The sequence below is a fragment of the Thamnophis elegans genome, chromosome 5 (assembly GCF_009769535.1).
Source record: "Thamnophis elegans isolate rThaEle1 chromosome 5, rThaEle1.pri, whole genome shotgun sequence".
In the NCBI taxonomy this organism is placed as follows: domain Eukaryota; kingdom Metazoa; phylum Chordata; class Lepidosauria; order Squamata; family Colubridae; genus Thamnophis; species Thamnophis elegans.
The window spans coordinates 8,165,905-8,186,530 of NC_045545.1; the positions used below are offsets into that span (position 1 = coordinate 8,165,905).

The window sequence follows — 20,626 nt, forward strand, 5'->3', positions numbered from 1 at the left end:
CAGCGCAAAGGAATCTTTCCCTTTTTATCAGTTATTTTCTTGGAACATATTCTAATATTTAAGGGCAATTTGTACCATGCCTTTTATGCAAAATCAAACTACTAAAAACTCATTCGTATAGTATTATCACCACTTAACGTACCCAAAACACCCAATATAAAAATATGCTATCAAAAGTGCAGTAGAAATGGTAACATTTCATCCTAGGTAAAGGTTCCCCTCACACATATGTGCTGGTCATTCCTAACTCTAGGGGGCGGTGCTCATCTCCGTTTCAAAGCCGAAGAGCCAACGCTGTCCGAAGACATTTTCGTAGGCATGACTAAATGCCGAAGGCGCACGGAACGCTGTTACCTTCCCACCAAAGGTGGTCCCTATTTTTCTACTTGCATTTTTGTAATGTGCTTTCGAACTGCTAGGTTGGCAGAAGCTGGGACAAGTAACGGGAGCTCACTCCGTTACGCAGTGCTAGGGAGTCGAACCGCTGAACTGCTGACCTTTCTGATCAACAAGCTCAGCGTCTTAGCCACCGCGTCCCTAACATTTCATCATCATATGTCAGTTAATATATTTCAAACAGTTCTCGTCGTCTTAACAGTGAAGTTAAAACAGGAGTTTAAAATAGTGTTTTAAAACCAGATGTTTCACAGAAACCATAAACGTATGTACAACGAAGAGTCAGTTATTATTGTTTCCAGAGAATTTTCCCTCCTCCACCATGGCATCATTGCAACATTAACGCATATCGAGCCTTTTGCTCAATCAGGGCATGTCATTGTCCTTACAAATTTGAGGCATATATTCTTTCTCTGATGGTCTGCTCTTTGCTTTTTTGCACTTGTATATCACCACGGATGAAACAATAATCAGAATGAGGACTCCGACAGCAGCAGCTACTATTATGACGATTTTGTCCCAATCAAGAGCTAGGAAGAAGACAAATGCGATGTCAGTTGAATTAGATGCACGCTTTGTATGTATCTCAACTTTGCCCTGACTGCAGCTATTCCACATTAATGAGGCATTAAATGGTGTAATAAACCCAAAGCATCCCCTTCCAACTAGGACAGCAGAGCAGAGCTGGCTGGAGAATTCTGGGAGTTGAAGTCCACAAGTCTTAAAAGTTGCCAAGTTTGGGAACCACTGAACTAGGAGATAACATTCTAGAGGCACTGACATTCTGACAAAGCTTGTGTAGAAAAGTTAGTGAATCCGAAGAATAACCTTAGCTTAACAAACTAGTGTAGGTGTTTAGATAAGAAGGACTATTACAGTATTTTATTTGGTCAGAATACTTCAGTCCTCCTAGATCTGTGTTGTGGCCCAGCAGGAGCCGTTGGAGCTGCCACCAGACTCCGACAGTGAGGGGCCCTATGAGTCGGCTTTGGAGGATGTGGAGGACCCTGGACAGGGTTCCGACTCCGAGCAGAGTGCAGAGAGGCTGGTTGGCCACCAGGATGCGCCTGAGCCTTGGACCAGTGGGGAGGAGACAAGGGAGTGTGATCGTGACATCATGCATTGGAGCAGTGGGGAGGAGACAAGGGAGTTGGTCCTGGATGCCCAGCAACAGAGAGCTAATAGGCGTAAGGAACAATTATGCAGTTACAGGAGGTAATTGCACTCAGCTGGTGGTAATTAGGCTCCTCTCCAGACTATAAAAAGACTGCTTGTGCACACGCCCCTCTTTGCAGAAGTCAACGCATTAACTAATGTTGGAGAACAGTACTGTGAGCTTGGCAGGATGGATTGCTGCCAGGGCTTATCTGTACTGGATTGCTGCCCAGGACCTGTCTGCCTGTTAATAAATTCCGTAAAGTATCTTTAGCTCGGAGTGTATTGGTGTGGGACAAGGGGGGGGGTCAGAACAGATCTGTGATCTTTCTGAATATGGAAATCTAAGAATTTCCTCATTTCTTAGAGGAAAAAAATAGTTGGTGCAATCCATATGAAGCAACAAAATGAAAAAAAAAATTATGACCATCCCTTGTGCAATCTGAGTAAAGTGAGGTCACAACTCTTTACACACTTAATGGGAAACATGTATGAAATCACATAATACATACCATCCAAGTCTTCCCTGTGGACACTGGTACATTTTACACTGCTTTTTTGACTTTTCTGGTTATTTAAGCGGCTTGGAATATTAGCCTCAACATAGAAACAATAGCTCTTCCCTTTATCGACACCAACTGTGAATTGATTGGTTTTTGTCTTTGCTGATTTCTGAAAAGCAACAAAAAGACTATTTGAAGAGTTCTCCGCAGATATTCCAGTTTCCCACACTGCAAATTATAATCGACTGCAGGTATTCCTTGACTCACAACAGTTTGTTTAATGACCATTCAAAGTTACAATAACTCTGAAAAAATGGACTTATGACTATTTTTTATATTTACAACGTTTGCAACATCCTCATCTCATGCGAGACCGCCTCCTGCCGATTACCTCCCATAGACCGGTTAGATCTCACAGGTTAGGTCTCCTCCGGATTCCATCCGCCAGCCAATGCCGGCTGGCGACCCCCCGGGGGAGAGCCTTCTCTGTTGCAGCTCCAGCCCTCTGGAATGATCTCCCCGTCGAGATCCGGACCCTTACTACCCTCCCGGCCTTCCGCAAAGCCACCAAGTCCTGGCTGCTCCAGCAGGCCGGGGGGGGCTTGTGAAACATCCAGCCCCACGGAAATTGTGAATGTTGCGGTTTTTGTTTTTAAAGTGTTGTCTTTGTCCAGTTTCCCCTTCCCTTGTCTATTGTGAGCCTCCCGGAGTCCTTCAGGAGTAGGCGGCATACAAGACAAATAAATACAAATACAAATACAAATGCAATCAAAATTTGGATGCTTGGCAACAGATTCATATTTATAACCGTTGCGATGTCCCTGGGATCGTCTTTTGTAACCTTCTTACAAGCAGAGTCAATGGGAAAGTCAGATTCACTTAGCAGCCATATTACTCACTTAATAACTGCAGTGATTCGTTTAACAATTGTGGCAAGAAAGGTCATAAGATGAGGCAAAATTCACTTAGCAAATGTCTCAGCAACAGAAAGTTTTGAACTCAGTTGCTGTCATACATCTGAGCATTATCTGGCTACCTGTGCTGAAGTAACAGCAGCATGTGTACGATTATTGCTATTAATACAAAAATTAACATAAAGGTTTTCAAATATATTGCAGGTAGTCCTCTACTTACAACCTTCATTTAGGCACTGTTCAAATTTATGACACTGAAAAAATGACTTATGAACTGTTGCAGTTATCCCCATGGTCACATGATCAAAATTCGGGCGCTTGGCAACTGGAAGGTATTGATGTAGTATCCTGAGGTCATGTGATCACTATTTGCAACCTTTCCAGCTGGCTTCTGACAAGCAAAGTCAATGGAGGAAGGCAGACTCACTTAATGACTGCCTATTCAATTAGCAACTGTGGCAAAAAAGTCATAAAATGGGGCGAAACGTACTTAACAGCTGTGTCAACTCTGAAGCAAACCTGGCTGAAGCCATCTTTAGCCGCCTCATAATTGCCACGAACTTTGGAGGGGGTGGGGGAAGGGAAATAGATAGGCTGGCTAGCAGTCATAACAAAAAAACTTTCTCAGGGGAATCAAGGTCATCCTAAGAGGTGAAGGAGAAGCTGCCAAACATCGTAATTGGACAATGTGACCTGGGACATTTGGGGAGGGGAACAATTGCACTTTTAATTGTGGTGCAAACATGGGAAACCTCTCACAGTTAGCTTTCACGGTCTGTGCTAATATGATGCGTCTAATAAACATGTTCTTTGTGGAATCTATGTGCCTCAGAGTTCTGGTTTTGATGGGCACAATAATCGGAACGCTGACAAACTGTCTTGCTTGGCACCCCAAAAATTTGGGCTCAGTTGTAGTCATAAGTCAAGGACTAGCTGTAATTATGCTTTTTTAATTTATTCCACTCAACTTTATTGTTGAGAACCATACCCCACTCTACAACAAAAAACGTCAACCAGCACCGAACGATGTTTTACATTCAAATGAGTTTTAAAAAGCGAGTGTTAATGCTGACCAGCCAAAGTTAAACGTTCTTAGAAACTAGGTTCTCACCTTGCCCGTGCTCTGATCCTTCCAGTAGTGTAACAGATATTCCAGATCATTTTTGAATATGTCCCTGATAGTTTGCAAGGTACCATTAACTCTATGCGGTGTTAGTGGATCGGCTACTTCCACTTTTAGAATTTCATCTTTTTGTTCAAAGCGTGTTACGGTTGGCGTTCCAAGCACAGCTAGAAAAGAAGCATGACCAAGTTTGACTTTTGTTTTTTTAATAATGTAAAAGGAGTACACAACTAATGCTATTATTTTCAAAAGGTGCTTGTAAATCTTGGGCAAGATTGAGATTGTATAGAATGGGGAGGAACAAAAATAAAAAAGGAACATCACCCCCTTTTTTTTAACCAGCTGTCATAAATTGGGGGGAAATGTGTTACAGTTCTAACTGCAAACATTTATTTATTTATTTCTGAGCACAGATTTTTTTTTGGGGGGTGGGGGTAAATTTACAATGGCTGTTATAAAAATATGGCGTATGACTGAAGCTGTATAAGATGTGTTTGCGGGCCTTTGAGTGTTGATTCCTGGTGACTACCTGAACAAGCCCCTTCAGTTTTCTTGGCAAGGTTTTTCAGAAGAGGTTTATAGTTGAGGCACCAGAATAGAAACTAGGAGACCATGAGTTATAGTCCCCCCCCCCCACTTAGACACAATGCCGGTTGTGGGCGACCGTGGGCCAGATACTCTCTTTCGGCGTGACCCATCAAAACCACGCTCGACTAAGCCTCGCCCGATTAAACCGCGTCGCTGACGTCATCAACAGGGCGACAATAGCCAGCGCGGAGAAAGAAGGGCGCTTTAAATAGCGCTTTGAAAGCAAGCCGATTCAACTTAAGGTAAGGGTTAGGTTTAGGGTTAGCTTTAGGGTTAGGGTTAGGTTAAGGGTTAGGGTTAGGGTTAGGGTTAGGTTAAGGGTTAGGGTTAGGGTTAGGTTAAGGATTAGGTTAAGGGTTAGGTTTAGGATTAGGTTTAGGATTAGGTTTAGGGGGGTTAGGTTTAGGTTTAGGGGTTAATTTTAGGTTTAGGGTTTACAGCGTGCTTCTGTCTCCACGCTGTTGTCGCCCTGTTGATGACGTCAGCTACGCGGTTTAGTCGGACGCGGTTTAGTCGAGCGCGCTTTTGTGGTGGACCCCTCTTTCGGCCCTAGGAAGGAGGCAGTGGCAGCCTCCATCAATACGTCAAAATGAAACAAATGATTAAATCTAATGCTGATTTGTTCCACCTGAATAAATTACCTTTCGTCCCTTTTAGCCTTTCATTAAATGTTGGGAGAGCCATACGTTATACAGGTAGTTCTTGACTTATGACAACTTAAGACCAATCGGGGAATTAAGCGAGACGTCATGTGACTGGACTTAATTTTGCAGTCGTTAAGGAATCTGAATCCTCAACTGACATTGCTTGTTGAGAACTAGCTGGGAAGGTCACAAATTGCAGGATGCTGAATTGTGATGATGTAACTGCAGGTGTGTGATGTGACCGTTGCAACTCTGAGGACAGGTCATCAATCACTTTTTCTAGAGCTGACATAACTTTGAACCTTTGGTTAAATGAATGGTCGTAAGACTACCTCTATGTAAAATATTCAGTCTCTCAAAACTAAATTGCAAAAAATGAATGATTTAACAGGAAGTACTGCCTTCCTATAAATCTTTTTTTTAAAGTCTGTATACCTATTCTTCCTTTCTATGTATAAATATATTGAAGATAGCGGAATATATATCGTATTTATCATACTTACTTTGTGTGTAAGGTACAAACTCTGAAGAAAGTTCATATGGAGGTGTTTCGAAATTATCCTCATCGTATGGTATTTCAGAATATATGCGTGCCATGTACGTATCTTTTAAATTCTGAAATATCACATTCGTAACATCACATTTAGTTTCAGCGGTACGAATGCATACTTTTTCTCGTGGTAACAAATCCCTATAAAGATTTAAGATCAAGAATGTAAATCAAGCATTTTATGCATATATGTGAGGAGTAAGACTGTTATAAATGCATGCTTTGCAGAGGTCAGGAAAAAAAAATGGATATCATCCCGGCCAGATACAAAAATGTTTACTTTCATCCATATAGTCAAAATGCAAAATGTTACATGTTTCAAGGTCAACAGTAACCTTGCTCATGTTAATGAGATAAACAGTGTAACTAGGAAAACTATAAAAATATGCCCTTGAATATTTTGCACTGCTACAATGAATAAGACACAACTGCTTTCTTTCACAGCGGACTTAGAAGTACTGAAAAATGCAATAATACAGGGCATGTAAAATTATGGGTAATTTAAAAAGTTAATGAGAGAAATAAAAAAAATATAAAACATATCATATGAAATTAACTAGCCTACAAATAAATGTATATAGAAACTAAGTACACTAAGGAAATATAGTAACAATCTCTACTATAGTTAGATTCAATGAACCTCAACTTTTGATATTTAATCAAAGCATTTCCCTATGAAACTCCAGATCAGAGTGGTTGTTTATTTCAATCTGGGCCCTATGTCTATATAAACAGAAGACACCTTCTATAAGTTTGAAGCACACAGCTGATTCAACACTTGAGGTGATATGATTCAATTTTACCCCTAAAATTGGGACAGTTCTAGGGGACATCCCATAGGAGGGGGCGAAATTAAAAATTATCTAGGGAGACCTTTAAGAAAATGTAGATGAGAAAATATTGGATTTCTTCTTTCAACACTATACACTTGTTAAATGTTTTATGTAAGCAGGTATGCTTCAAATTATAGTCTTATATGGAATCAACAGTATTAATTTTAACTATCAATTCATGTCCAATATTAAGCTACATCATGGAGATGTTTTTTTCATATATGTATTCTTGTTATTTCTCAAACTCCTCCATTACAACAGATGAAGTGCAAAGATACCTAAGGAAAGGTATGGTTGTGTTTCCAAACATTAACTTACCCGTCCATTTCAACTGTATAAAAATAACCAACGGGCTTTGGATCCCAGTGGAGAAGAGTCTTAAAATTGATTGAGGACCAAGTAATGTTTACCGCTGTCTGTACCGCAGAGCTACCTGTATGAAAATGTATAGAGAGGAATATGACTTAGGGGTTTTCCCACATATTACAATATTCTGCGTGGACTGTTGAATTGTTTAAGGCTCTAACAATATTATAAACAAAATAATTGATCGTGGTTTTTTTTAAAAAAAAGTCTGATTGAAATTGGAATATAAGTCAAACCTTCCCAACCTGATATCTTTCTAGTAGGTTGGTCTACAGCTTGCATGAGTTCTCAGCAAACAAATCCATAGTGGCTAGGTATATATATAGCTGATTAGCTAATAAAGGAAGAGAGCCTGTGGCTTAGTGGCTAATATAACTGCCTAATATGTAATACAACCCAGGTTCGATTCCCGGTAAGGGTATGGCTAGCTGATGAGAGCTAAATAGCTTGAAATAGATCTATACTAGTCTCCCTTTATTTATTTATCAGCACAAATGAAACATACATACATACATACACATACACATACACACACACACACACACTATATATAGTCACAACCCCTGGTAAGCCCCAATTATGGAAGGAAGCTAACTGCTTCCATCATCTGTCAATCTGTCCATCACGACAGAAACCCACTGTTGCCTTTGTTATATTTGTGTTTTTTTTTATTTGTGCTGATAAATAAATAAATAAATAAATTCGAATCCCAGTAAGGGTATGGCTAGCTGATGAGAGCTAAATAGCTTGAAATAGATCTATACTAGTCTCCCTTTATTTATTTATCAGCACAAATAAAAAAACACAAATATAACAAAGGCAACAGTAAAAAATATTGGGTTTCTGTCATGATGGACTCTTGTGACGAGCCGATTGACAGATAATGGAAGCAGTTAGCTTCCTCCCATAATTGGGGCTTACCAGGGGTTGTGACACTAATATATATACCTTCTTCCCTGGCTTCAGCTGATAAGGAGGAGACTGTGGCTTAATGGCTAAGATGTTCGTCTAAGATGCAATACAGCACAGGTTTGAATCCCAGTAAGGGTATGGCTAGCTGATGAGAGCTAAATAGCTTGAAATAGATCTATACTAGTCTCCCTTTATTTATTTATCAGCACAAATAAACACACACACACACACACACACACACACACACACACGTAATCTCAATTATTTTTATTTCTTCCTATTTTCTTCACAACAACACATGGGTTGGGGTGGGCTGCGAGTGTGATTAACCCAAAGCCTCCCAGATAGTTTTCATGCCTAAAGTGGGACTAGAACTCACCCTCCTAGTCGCTAGCCGGGTGCCTTAAATCACTAGACCAAACTGGCTCTCCTTGCAAAGGTTGCAGGGATTACAGTTCATGTGGTTTAATTTGTGTCAATCCAAAATTTAAAAATGAGATATATTATTTCCTCATGCAGCAGAAGACTCCTTGAATCAACAATTCAGGCAGGCTGAATCTGTATACTATGCATAAAGCAGCCTCCTATAATCAATAGATTGTAACTCACAATCTCTTCTGACTTGTCCATTGGGCTATAACCCAAAAGATGCAAAAACCATACATTTGGAGAATATTTAGAATATCTAAGAGATTCTGCATTAGTACCAACACATTGGCTAGGTTCTTACGTGGTGTTTAATCCTGCATAACAAAGTTAAGTATCGTATTGGGCACTTCATATTATGCATATATGGCACTGCTGCTACGTAAGATGCCTTTGTTGCCTGGAATCTTCTGGATGCAATTCAAGGTGTTGGCCATCACCAGAAAACCCTTCATGGCATAGTTGATTATCTATCTGGTTATTTGAGGGACCACATATCTCCAATTATTTCTGCACATGCAGGCAGAGTACGTGCAATCCAGTTCCTTCACTTAAACACTGCCACCTTGTGGGACCAAGGAAATATGTCTTCTTCTCTGTCACTACCATTGGTTTCTAGTACAGCATCCTTGCTATTTTGATGATCCAGAAGATCTAGCTTGGTTCTCAGGCCTGGAACTAATGTGTTTGTGGAACCCATTGTATTTATACTACTTATTATTCTGACTATTTTAGTAATGATTGCCTGACTTATGTAGGTATGTAGGTATGTATATATGTATGTATCAGAGGTGGGTTCCTACCAGTTCGCACCTATTCGGTAGAACCGGTTCGTCAAATCTACCGAACTGGTTAGAAGAGGTTCCACCAGTGGACCTGGAAAGCAGGCCACACCTACAGAAGAGGTTCCAAACTTTTTTGAAACCCACCACTGGTCCTTGGATATGATTATTCTATACTATCATGCTCATATTTATAAAACTCAGTGCCTCTGTGAAAGGTAAGGATGACTACTGCGTTTGTGGTGCAATCAGAACATTGCGTGTGTTGAAGTTGTTTTAACGCAAACCAAAGATGCCTTTTAAAAAACAAGTTTACATCATATTCTTATGCACGCCAGTGCTGTGTGTGAGGTAATTTAAGGTGGTTCTGGCAAGTGTCGTCGGCATCTTCATATCCGGTCACATGGGTGGCAAGCCACTCCCATCAGGTCACATGGGTGGCAAGCCACTCCCACAAAAGAGGCCACACCCACAGAGTAGGTTCGAACAATTTTTGAAACCCACCACTGGTATGTATGTATGTATGTATGTATGTATGTATGTATGTATGTATGTATGTATTTAACCATTTAATTTTTTAAAAAATGGTGGGCAGCCATAACAAATTTAACATAATAAAATTTAATATGCTGGACCTGAACATCTAAACTTACATTATTTCTCAGTGTTTTTTAAAGTGGTTCATCCAAGATGCTAATTCAATGTTTAGGTTCCTATCATCCTCTACAAAGACTGTCTATCCTCACGTTAGCTTAGAAAGTTATACGAATCAAGACACTGTAATTTTGTTTACACTAAATGCGTTACCAGTTATGGTGGGCATATGAAATTTCTGTAGAAGAAACTGGAAGTGGAATTTTTAGGACTATTAAATCTGCACTGCAAAGATCTGGATAATCGTACAGTGCTAGCAAAGAAGGGTAGAAATGTGGAGCCCTTGGTGCTGTCTAAATTTGCTTGTTCACCTACAGATGTTTCATTAGGTGATTAGTTGACACAGTCAGTGCAAGTGAGTATGGGGTTTGTTCCCTGTTTACTATGGAGCAACTTTCCCTGCCAGGGTTAGGGAGGAATGGGTTTCTCCTTGGTAGTTCCTTGATTAGAGTATGCTTGATTGTTTGTCTGATGTTTTGTTTGTGTTAATCCTTGCTTATCTGGGTACCAAATAATGTTCTGGTCTTGTTTCTTAGATTTCTTAGATTTTTTTTTTGTTTCTTTGAATGTTGTGTAAAAGTAAAAGGTAACAAGGAAACAAACAGACCAGGACACATCCTTTCTGGCTGCCTACACCCAGATAAGCAGGGATTAACACTAGACAAACAATGAAGCAGAAAAGTACACTGTAGTCAAGGAACTACCAAGGAGAGAAGCACACACAAACATATCCAACAATTGCAGGGCAAAGTACTGAACATAAACATAAACAGAGAGCAAACTTCACAATCACTAGCACCAGTAACAAAACCTAGATAATTAAGCAATCAAGCTCAGGGGGCACTAAGGACTCCACAGCTCAACCCTGAGTAACATATGTTCTCTTCTGTTGGAAAATATTAATTCTTTGATGCCATTTGGCAGTTGTCTGCTATATTTCATATATATCCATATTTGTGGGTCTTTCTAAGATTACTCCCTGTAGAAAAGAATATTGAATTGTTTATGACTTGAGAAAAAGGGAAAGCTTTTTCTTTCTAAGAATGCATAATATCTCTCCTTAGGCTCCAATGATTACCATCTTTATACTCATTGTATTTATATGCTCCTCATAGCTACACATTAGCCAGCTACATTATTGTACTATTTGAACAGTTTGAAAAGTACCCTAAAGTTCCATTCCTCCTTTAGAAAACATGTGATGAAACAGTCTTTGGCAGGCTTTATAGCTCTTCAAAGCAATTATTTAGATTTTGTTTGCTTCTTGGTATTATTAGATTAAATTCTTCTTTTAAGGATTATCATTATAACGGAGACCCGACTGTATAATGTGCTCGGAAGAAAATTATGTTTTAAAAACAGGTTTTCAAAAAAAAATTCTGTAGTTTGTGAATTTACTAGCAGCATGTACAGTACTTTTGTGCAATGGTCATAAACATTTCTTATGAATCTTTACATGTATGTTAAAGCATTCCAGTGGTTAACATGAATATGTGTGTTGCCATCTTACTTCTGTCCCACACAGTTTTTCAACCATACTGTAATGAGTATGGAGTAATAAGTGACTCTTCTGTTGTTAAGCCTGCAGTGCAAATGTGGCTTACACCTCTAGTTGTGTCCACATTAGTTTTAAATTCCAGTTAGTACCAAAATCCCATTCCACATTTGCATATTACATTGAATTGTATCAGATGAGAATAAAGAAGCAGCCCATTCCAGAAACCAATCTAGGGAAACAATTATATATGGATAAACGTCTCTGCTCTTATATTGAAGATTTACAGCTTAGTAAGGCTGCACCCATTTAAACGTTGATTGGGAAGAAGTATTTCCAATCTTGAAAGACTGCTATTTATTAACATAGTCCAGCTTTTTTGCAGGTGTACCTAAGGTGTGGCTTTAAGCTAACTATTAACATCAGTGCAACTGCTTTTATCGACTTTTACACAACTGTTTTTATTAGGTACACAAACCTAAAAAAGATCAGGTTGTTTTAATGAAAGGCAGGTACATAATATTATGTTGATGTGAGCTTCAAAGCACTTCCAATCATTTTTATACTTCTGTTTAGCTAATCATAACGTTTTTCTGGAATAGATCTATCCATATCCTGTTGATATTAAGAAACTGCATTTTCAGTGTGCCACCGTGATACTAACACAGTATTTAAAAGCGTACCAATATTGCACAATAATTATAAACGTACTTAATTGCTTTCAAAATGTTGGGTTTTTTCCCCCCTATTGTTAATAACAAAGGATAAATTTCTCACTAAACTTACCCTCCCCTTGAAGCACGAGATGGGTGGCAAATAAACTGGATAAATAAATTACTTAATTGATATTCAGACCATATGGACTTTAAGCGTGCCATTTTTCTATCCGCGCTTGAACAATATACTCAGATTTGATTAGAGAACAATGTATATCCTTAACGCTTTAGCGTATTCTGAACAGAATATGCGTCTTGAGCCCTTCTGGTATTTTCCATACTTCTTGAATCATCCCCCACCCCTCAGAATGATGAGCAGCCTGCTCCATAAACACTTGAAAGTTTCATGGCTTTTAACTTAGCTCAAATCTCTAGAGCCAGCTGTTCTTAAACTTGAGCCCCGATGTTGCACCGCAGTCCAAATGCAAGGATGACTTCTAGCCCATTTCAAACAATTATTATCATCATCATCATCATTATCATGTGGTTAATGTTTGGTGAGATTCACAGCCTTTGGGGCTAGTTGGTAGCTCAACAGCTCGAGTCCTAACCAAGGACCTAGGAACTGTTAAGGTAACGTCGGAGGATATAAGTTGTTCCAAGTAGGGTGGGTTGTTATTGTTGTTGTTGTTGTTGTTATTTTATTCATTAAACATGAAACTCAGTCAACTGAACATTTTAAAATGTTATTATTATAAAAATAGAATAATAATGATAATGATAATGATGAGTATGAGTATGAGTATGAGTATGAGTATGATGATGATGATGATGATGATGATGATGATGATGATGATAATGATAATGATATCAATGCCAAACCCGGCAAAACAACTGGCTGCTGTGATACAATTCTGTTGTTGCAAATAATAATAATGAAAAAATAAATTGCAGCTTCCTGCAATAACACCAGCGGAACTGCAAAAAACTGTGCTACTCTGAACATCTTATATTTTAAGAAGGTCCTTGGTTGATACCTAGGATGCTGGCAGCAAACCGTATCAACCATTAGCACCAGTCACTGGTATTTGTAATGCACTTTTGAATGTTCACTTGGCTGAGTTTCATGTTTAATGAATAAAGTATATAATAATGATGATGATGATGATGATAATATTAATAATAATAATAATAATAATAATAATAATAATAATAATAATAATAATAATCCGGCCAAACAACTGGCCGCTGTGATACAATTGTATAATATTAAGATCAATATTAATATTAATATTAATATTAATATCAATATTAAGATTAAGATTAATATCAATATCAATATTAATATCAATATCAATATTAAGATTAAGATCAGTATTAATATTAATATTAAGATCAATATTAAGATTAAGATTAAGATTAATATCAATATCAATATTAATATCAATATCAATATTAAGATTAAGATCAATATTAAGATTAAGATCAATATTAATATTAATATTAAAATCAATATTAATATTAAGATCAATATTAATATTAAGATCAATATTAATATTAAGATCAATATTGATATTAAGATCAATATTGATATTAATATTAATATTAATATTAATGATGCTGCAACGGTGAAAGAAACCATGCAAGCAGAACAGAAGCCCCCGATTCAGAAGCCTTGGCCGGGGCCAGGATCCACGAAGAAAACCCAGCCGAACCCCTCCAGACGGAAAGCAGACCTCGCAGCAACCAAGTCCAAAGGCGCGGAAAGGGGGACCTCGGGGATGATGGAGGGAGCGGGGTGGGGGAGAGACGACGGAGGAAGGGAGCGCGCACCGTTCGCTCGCTCGCTCGCTCGCTCACCTGAGTCGGAGGGAACCAGAGCGAAGACCGCGCAGAGCAGCAAGGCTGGAGCGCCAGGCGTGGGAAAGGACCGCCGCGCCATCGGGACTCTCCGAAGGGAGTTCGCGAAAGGGAGAAGAGGGTTGCGTGGGCGCGCGTGGATGTGCGCGGGCGCCTGCAGCGGCTTTAACTAAGAAGTTGGCCGGCTCTTCCTTTTTTATAGCATTCCTCCCCCCCCCTCCCCGGTCCTTTCCCCCTCCCTCCTCCGGAAACTCTCGGGACAGACAGCGGGTGGCTTGGAGGCTCATTGAATCACTCAGGCGCTGGCTGTGATTCAGCTCTCACGCCCGCCAGCCGTGAGACGAACCGCTCCTTCCCCGCGGCTTCTCCCTCGCCAGGATCTCGGCCAGGTGAGCAGCAGCGGCGGGGAAAGGGAGGAGCGGCCTCGCCTTTGGCCCCAGGTACCTTCAGGGTGGAGACCAGGGGGGGGGGGGGAAAGGCCGGTGAATCGAAGCTTAGGCTCGAATGGGGTGAAGCCAGCTTTCCCCCTTCGCTCCGCCCCGCGATGCTCGGGAACGAAAGGGCAGCGACGGGCCAGCCACGGGTCGCCGTCGCCGTCTGTAGCGGAGGAGGAGGAGGAGGAGAGCTGGGCGACAGGAATGAGGACAGTGGTGCTTTTTCTAACGAAGCTTAGAGAAACGACCCTTGTTGGAATCAAGAGGATGGAAACGAACCATTGAAGCCCAGTGGATCTCGGTAGATCAGAACGGATCTACCGATCGCAGAATTGGAAATAAATTTAAATTTATCTTTCCCCCCCCCCTCTCCCTGCCAGTGCAACTTAAAAACCAAACGTACAAATCAAATGTGTGCCTTCCATGTATCTTGTTGAAAAATGAAGGGATAACATCTTTGAATGTATGATGTACAAGGAGAATAATGAACATAACCATACTCGATAGTTGATTGGTGGGATTATACACAATTGAAAACAGTGATATACAAATATAAATGGCTGGTAAGTCTTTTTCATATCGGGATCTGTGATTATATAAAGGTATAACATCTTTGTTTGAATGCATAATGTACAAGGATAATAATGAACATAAGCATATTTGATAGATGATTGGTGGGATTATACATAATTGAAAACAGTGATATACAAATATAAATGCCTGGTAAATCTTTTTCATATCGGGATATCTGCTTATATAAAGGTATAACATCTTTGTTTGAATGCATGATGTACAAGGACAATAATGAACATAAGCGTACTCGATAGATGATTGGTGGGATTATACATAATTGAAAACAGTGATATACAAATATAAATGCCTGGTAAATCTTTTTCATATCGGGATCTGTGATTATATAAAGGTATATTATTCTTAAAGAGACAATCAAGAATGTAAGGGAATTAGGTTTATTGAAAAAAATATTAATTGTGATTGAATATGTGTTGTACAATGAAAGTGAGGTGTTTAGTTATGTTAGATGAAAAATCTGGGATTGTAAATGTAATTGAGAATATGGGTGCAAAAACACTTGTAACCAAACGACATGCTGTAATGTAATGGGTGAGATTTTTTTTATGTTGGTTTTTTTATGTTTAAAAATAAAAACAAATTTGCAAAAAAAAAATGTGTACGTTCAGGTTTCCATGATGTTTTTAATAAAAAAGATTCTCTTTAAGACGCTCTGGTTCACAGCTTGGTCTTTATGGGTGAGTTATAGCTTCAGTGCAAAATAAATATTTGGTAAGAACTCCATTTGAAACTACTCTGATCTGGTGGCCACAGTTATAAATCTGACAAAGTTTATGATGCTATAGGATTGTCTGACGTCCATGCAGAGATGATATTTCAAATACTGTAACCTCAAGATGTTTCCATGCACCAGTTGCAAGAGATCCAGCACCATAACTACTGTATCATCAGCTTCACATAAAAATATAAGCAGATGTAATCTGATGGTTCTTTCTAGTGGATCCAATGTACAAATCAAAGATTCTATCAAAATTCACAAAATTTATCACCTGCAAAACATACAGTACTGCCTTCTCTAAAATGCATAGTCTATATGTATTTGAGAGGTAAATTGGGACCAGTGTCAGATATTTTTTCATTTAGCTTCTCAGGAACTACTGTATCTTACTATTATTATTTTTTTGTATTTAGGGATTTACAGCATTGTGTTACATTTGGATGCTGGAGAAAATTGCACAGATTAAATTTATCTTTGAAATGTAGCTATAGTATAGAAGGCATCTTGCTAAGTGCGGGGGAAAAGGTAATATAAGAAAATTCTTGTCTTTCTTCCCTCTGCTACATTAACTATGATACTTTTGGGAAAAGAAAGGAGGCTAGAAGAATTTCTTGACACTCCTAATTATACTGGTTAGAAACAACAGGTAATACTTGTTTATATTATGGTATTTATCCAGTTACTTTCTTCTAACTGTAGATACAGGAACTGCACTAATCTATAAAGCATGATTGATCAGTCTACAACTTACTCTGTTTATACAAAGCCTGCCAGCATGATTAATTTATGCTTTATGAACCCAAGCAGTTAGGCTAATTTAGCAAATCACATTTTAATTAATCATGGATTCGTATCTTGTTTACCTAGATTCGTCTTTTCAAGATTTCATATTTCATTTATAGCAAATATTTTTGCTTACATAAAATGTAATCCAACTTCAATTTGAAGTCAGGAGTGGTGTAACAAGATAACACTAGATTCCATTATAGGAAGCCTGCATTCATATCTTGTTTTGTTTTATTTCCAGTAAAACAATATACTCAATTATAGAAACTCTTAAAGAAAATAATTTTCTTGATCCCTTTCAATCAACTTACAGTACTATCTTCAGGGATTGGAAACCCATCAAGTTTCTTGGAAGTATTGTGTTTGTTTAAAAAAAAACTTGTCATATGCAAATTTTCAGGTACTGCAAACAATTCGTATGAAGATTATATAATATGTAATCTTAATTTACTACTTACTTAATTTACATAACTTAATACAGGTGCATGAAATATAAAATCTCAATATAACATTTAAAAACATCTAAAAAGCATCACTTAATGCCCTTGCCTAATTTTAATGGCCTTGCCTAATTTTAAATTCTCCAGACATCCTTGGTTCAGCTCTCATTATCTCTGTTCTACAATATCTGGAGAGCATCAGATCAAAGAAAGGGGCCACTGAACATTCAGTATAGGAAAGGCAGGGAACAAAAATGTTGGGGTAATTATATGAAGATTGTAGGAATTCCAATTTGGGAAAAGATTAGCTAATTACATTTCAGTTTCTGGAAAATGTGGGAGGAGAAAGGAAAAAATGTTGTCTGCTTGAAACTCCTTTGAAGTGCTTCATGTTTGCTCTTGATCTGCTAGTTCAGCACATAGTTGGTATAAATTCCTTTAGTCCGCTTTGTAATCCACTAAGGGAATAATATGTAAATTATCGGCATATAATGTGAGTCATGTCCTGATCAAGCATTATACATAATTTCAACATAATTCCAATTAATGTTATTTAATTTAAGTTAAATTTTTCATTTTGTTATTAATGGGTCGGTGTAGAGATCTAGATTCAAATATCAAAATGTGATTTGTAGCAAAGATTGGCACCTGTCATGAATACCTTAAAGTAATTGATGTTTGATGCCAGGAAAAGGTAGGTCTGCTTTAAGATGTTCCCATTAGGTGCTGATGAAAGAAATGTCCTTCTGAGTTCAGCATCAGCTCCAAGTGGGGAAAAAAGACACCGGAGACATGGAGGCTGCTTGGAAAGATGGTTTATTGGTGGACAGGACCACATGGCTTGAGCCCTGAGCAGAAAAGGAAATCACATGCTTCAATGTTGGTGGAGAAGAAGAGAAGGGCTGAAGGAGGGGCTTGCTAGGCTTTTTATAACCTGTTCAGTCCCACCTCTCTGTTTCCTGTTCCTGTGTAAGAAATATATTCTGATTGGTCGTCAGACTCCCATGGGGCCATGCAGGGGCAACTCTCTAGGCTCTGTTTTGAATCTAGGTATGGATGAGTTCTCAGATGCCATGTGGTCAGTTGAGTAAAAGGCCAATATTATCATGCTTTCCTGTAGCTGCTGGTGAAGTCTTTATTATGTAAAGTGGACTAGCTTGGCCGTCTTAATGGCCCATTAACAGTGGGGATGGACAGGAAGCTGCAGACAACTATTCTGTCTTTTAAAACATGTTTCTTTTTTTTCACATCCAGAGAAATATTCTGCCTTTTCAATATTTCCTAGGATATTTCATTTTTCTGGGAGAGGGCTGGGTGATAACTTCCCACAGTGCTATGTGTGCATTCTATGAATATTGAATCTGGATCTCCAAAAGACTGTTAGCTCAATATCTGTATCTCCTACTTTGCTTCATCAGTCTGGCTAGTGAATTGTTTCAATGCACTATAACTTAGATTTCAACTTCTTGTTTTGCAAATCCACAAGCAGGTTTTCAACTTTTGCAACAGCAAATGGAACATTTCCATAGTACAAAAAAGATCCAGTGCTTTGGCCCACATGGTCTTATAACTTTTGTACCCTGCCTGACGTGCATTGGACTTTTGGGGCTCTCTGGAAAGCTGGGGGCTCTTTAGCAGGCAGAATATATCTGTTCTTGGGGGGACAAACTCTCTATCCAATCTAATAAATGCATAGCTGCTGTTCTGTTGTAAAATTCCATACACTTTATCTCTGCTACAAGTTAGAGAGAAAGAGAGATTTCAACTATGTACTGTTTTTACCAGACACGAAATGCTGGCTGACTGAATAGATAATTGCGTTGCGTAAGAAAAAAATAGATTCTAATGTAGCATTGTATAGTTTATAAAAGATACGATTTTTGGAGGAAATTTTCAAGTACTACGAAATAGCTTTGTGCGTATGGATTTATTCTGAATTAGAATAGAGTCTTTTGAATGATTGCAAAAATTGATGAGTTTCCTGATATTTCAGCAAGCAGGAACTTGTCAGTTATACTACAAGCCAAACCAGACCTAATGGGAATACAGCAAAAGCAGAACTGTAGGTCAAAGAGCAGAGTTTGTATGCAAGAATTCTCATTGTAAAATTACACAATTTTACTTCTTTAGCTGAGGAAAACAGAAGTGGTTTGTTTTATGCTTTCACCTTCTTTATTTCTCTGAGCTGGTATTTAAACTGCAACGCTTTGATTGAATAATTCCATTGATTAAAAACGATTTGACACAAATAATTTAGTTTTTCTTTGGAACCATGGCTTCTATGATTTCTTGTTTGTTAAATGTCATCAAGCAGAGTTGTATGGGAATTACACAAACGGTTCCAGAAAATAATAAAGTATATAGAGAAGCTGGATGAGGTCCTCCACATTGTCACTCATGCCCTTGTTATCTTTTGGTTGGATTACTGAAACATGCTCTAATGAGGCTACCCCTAAAAAGCATGTGGAAGCTCCAACTGGTGCAGAACACAGTGGCCCATGTAACACTGCTATTACGTATGTGAGTTGCTTTAGTTGCCAATCTGCTTCCAGGTCCAATTCAAATAGCAATAGCAATAGCAGTTAGACTTATATACCGCTTCATAGGGCTTTCAGCCCTCCCTAAGCAGTTTACAGAGTCAGCATATCGCCCCCAACAACAATCCGGGTCCTCCTTTCACCCACCTCGGAAGGATGGAAGGCTGAGTCAACCTTGAGCCTGTGAGATTAGAACCGCTGAACTGCAGATAACAGTCAGCTGAAGTGGCCTGCAGTACTGCACCCTAACCACTGCGCCACCTCGGCTCTCTAGACCTTTGAAGTTCTTTATCACATGGATCTAGGTTACCTGAAGAGCCATTTTACTCCAATTGGATTAGCCCATTCCACTTGCTCCAATGGAAGAAGCCTATTTTGGATTGCACCTGCCGAAGAACTTCAGCTGGGAGGATGCAGCAGAAGGGCCTTTCCTGCTGTGGCTCCCATCCTTTGGATTATTTTCCCATTGGAGGTGAGGCTGGTGCTCACATTCCTGGCCTTATGGAAGGCCCTTAAGTGCTGGCTCTACCAGCTGGCTTGGGCCCCCAATAGGGGTGCTTTATGCTGGAGGAGGCTGACGGGGTAGAGAGATGTTGCCTATCCTGTTGGTTTTTAGCCTTTATTTAAACTTTTAAACTTTTCACATTTCGTATTTTCTTTTCCTTTTTTATCTTCATTATTTTTTTTAAACCTTCTGTGCATGCCCAAATGATATCTGGGCAGCTGGGCGGAGCCTTCCGCCACCGCTACTGGTTCGCCTGAACCGGGGCGAACCGACAGAATACCACCGCTGTTTCCCTTCCCTTCCCTACATTTCTGCTACTAGAATGTGTTGAACTCTAGAGAGTAAGAGCCAGTGGTGGGTTTCAATTTTTTTTTGAACCTACTCTGTGGGTGTGGCCTCCTTTGTGGGAGTGGCTTGCCAGCCATGTGACCTTGTAGGAGTGGCTTGCCGGCCATGTGTTTTCTTTCTTTCTTTCTTTCTTTCTTTCTTTCTTTCTTTCTTTCTTTCTTTCTTTCTCTTTTTCCTTCCTGTTGCCTCTCTGTCCCTTTTTCCTTTTATCTCTCTCTCACTTTTTCTTTCTTTTTTTTTCTTTCTTCCTTTCTTCCTCTTTCTCTCTCTGTGTGAGTGTGTGTGTGTGTGTGTGTGTGTGTGTGTGTGTGAGTGGGTGGTGGGTTTCAAAAAATGCTTGGAACCTCTTCTGTAGGTGTGGCCTGCTTTCCGGGTCCACTGGTGGAACCTCTTCTAACGATTCGGTAGAT

At 39.2% G+C, this 20,626-nt stretch overlaps 1 protein-coding gene across 1 annotated transcript; it reads right to left on the reverse strand.

Annotated features, from left to right (window-relative positions):
* Positions 1-484: 484 nt before the first annotated feature.
* On the reverse strand, positions 485-14,935 carry F3 (coagulation factor III, tissue factor). Its single transcript, XM_032218500.1, has 6 exons — positions 13,858-14,935; positions 7,025-7,139; positions 5,827-6,014; positions 4,080-4,258; positions 2,064-2,223; positions 485-926 (listed from the first exon to the last, which is right to left on the reverse strand). Exons 1-6 carry the CDS (start codon positions 13,937-13,939, stop codon positions 763-765), a joined length of 888 nt encoding a protein of 295 aa, XP_032074391.1. The 5' UTR covers positions 13,940-14,935; the 3' UTR covers positions 485-762.
* Between the last annotated feature and the right edge of the window lie 5,691 nt (positions 14,936-20,626).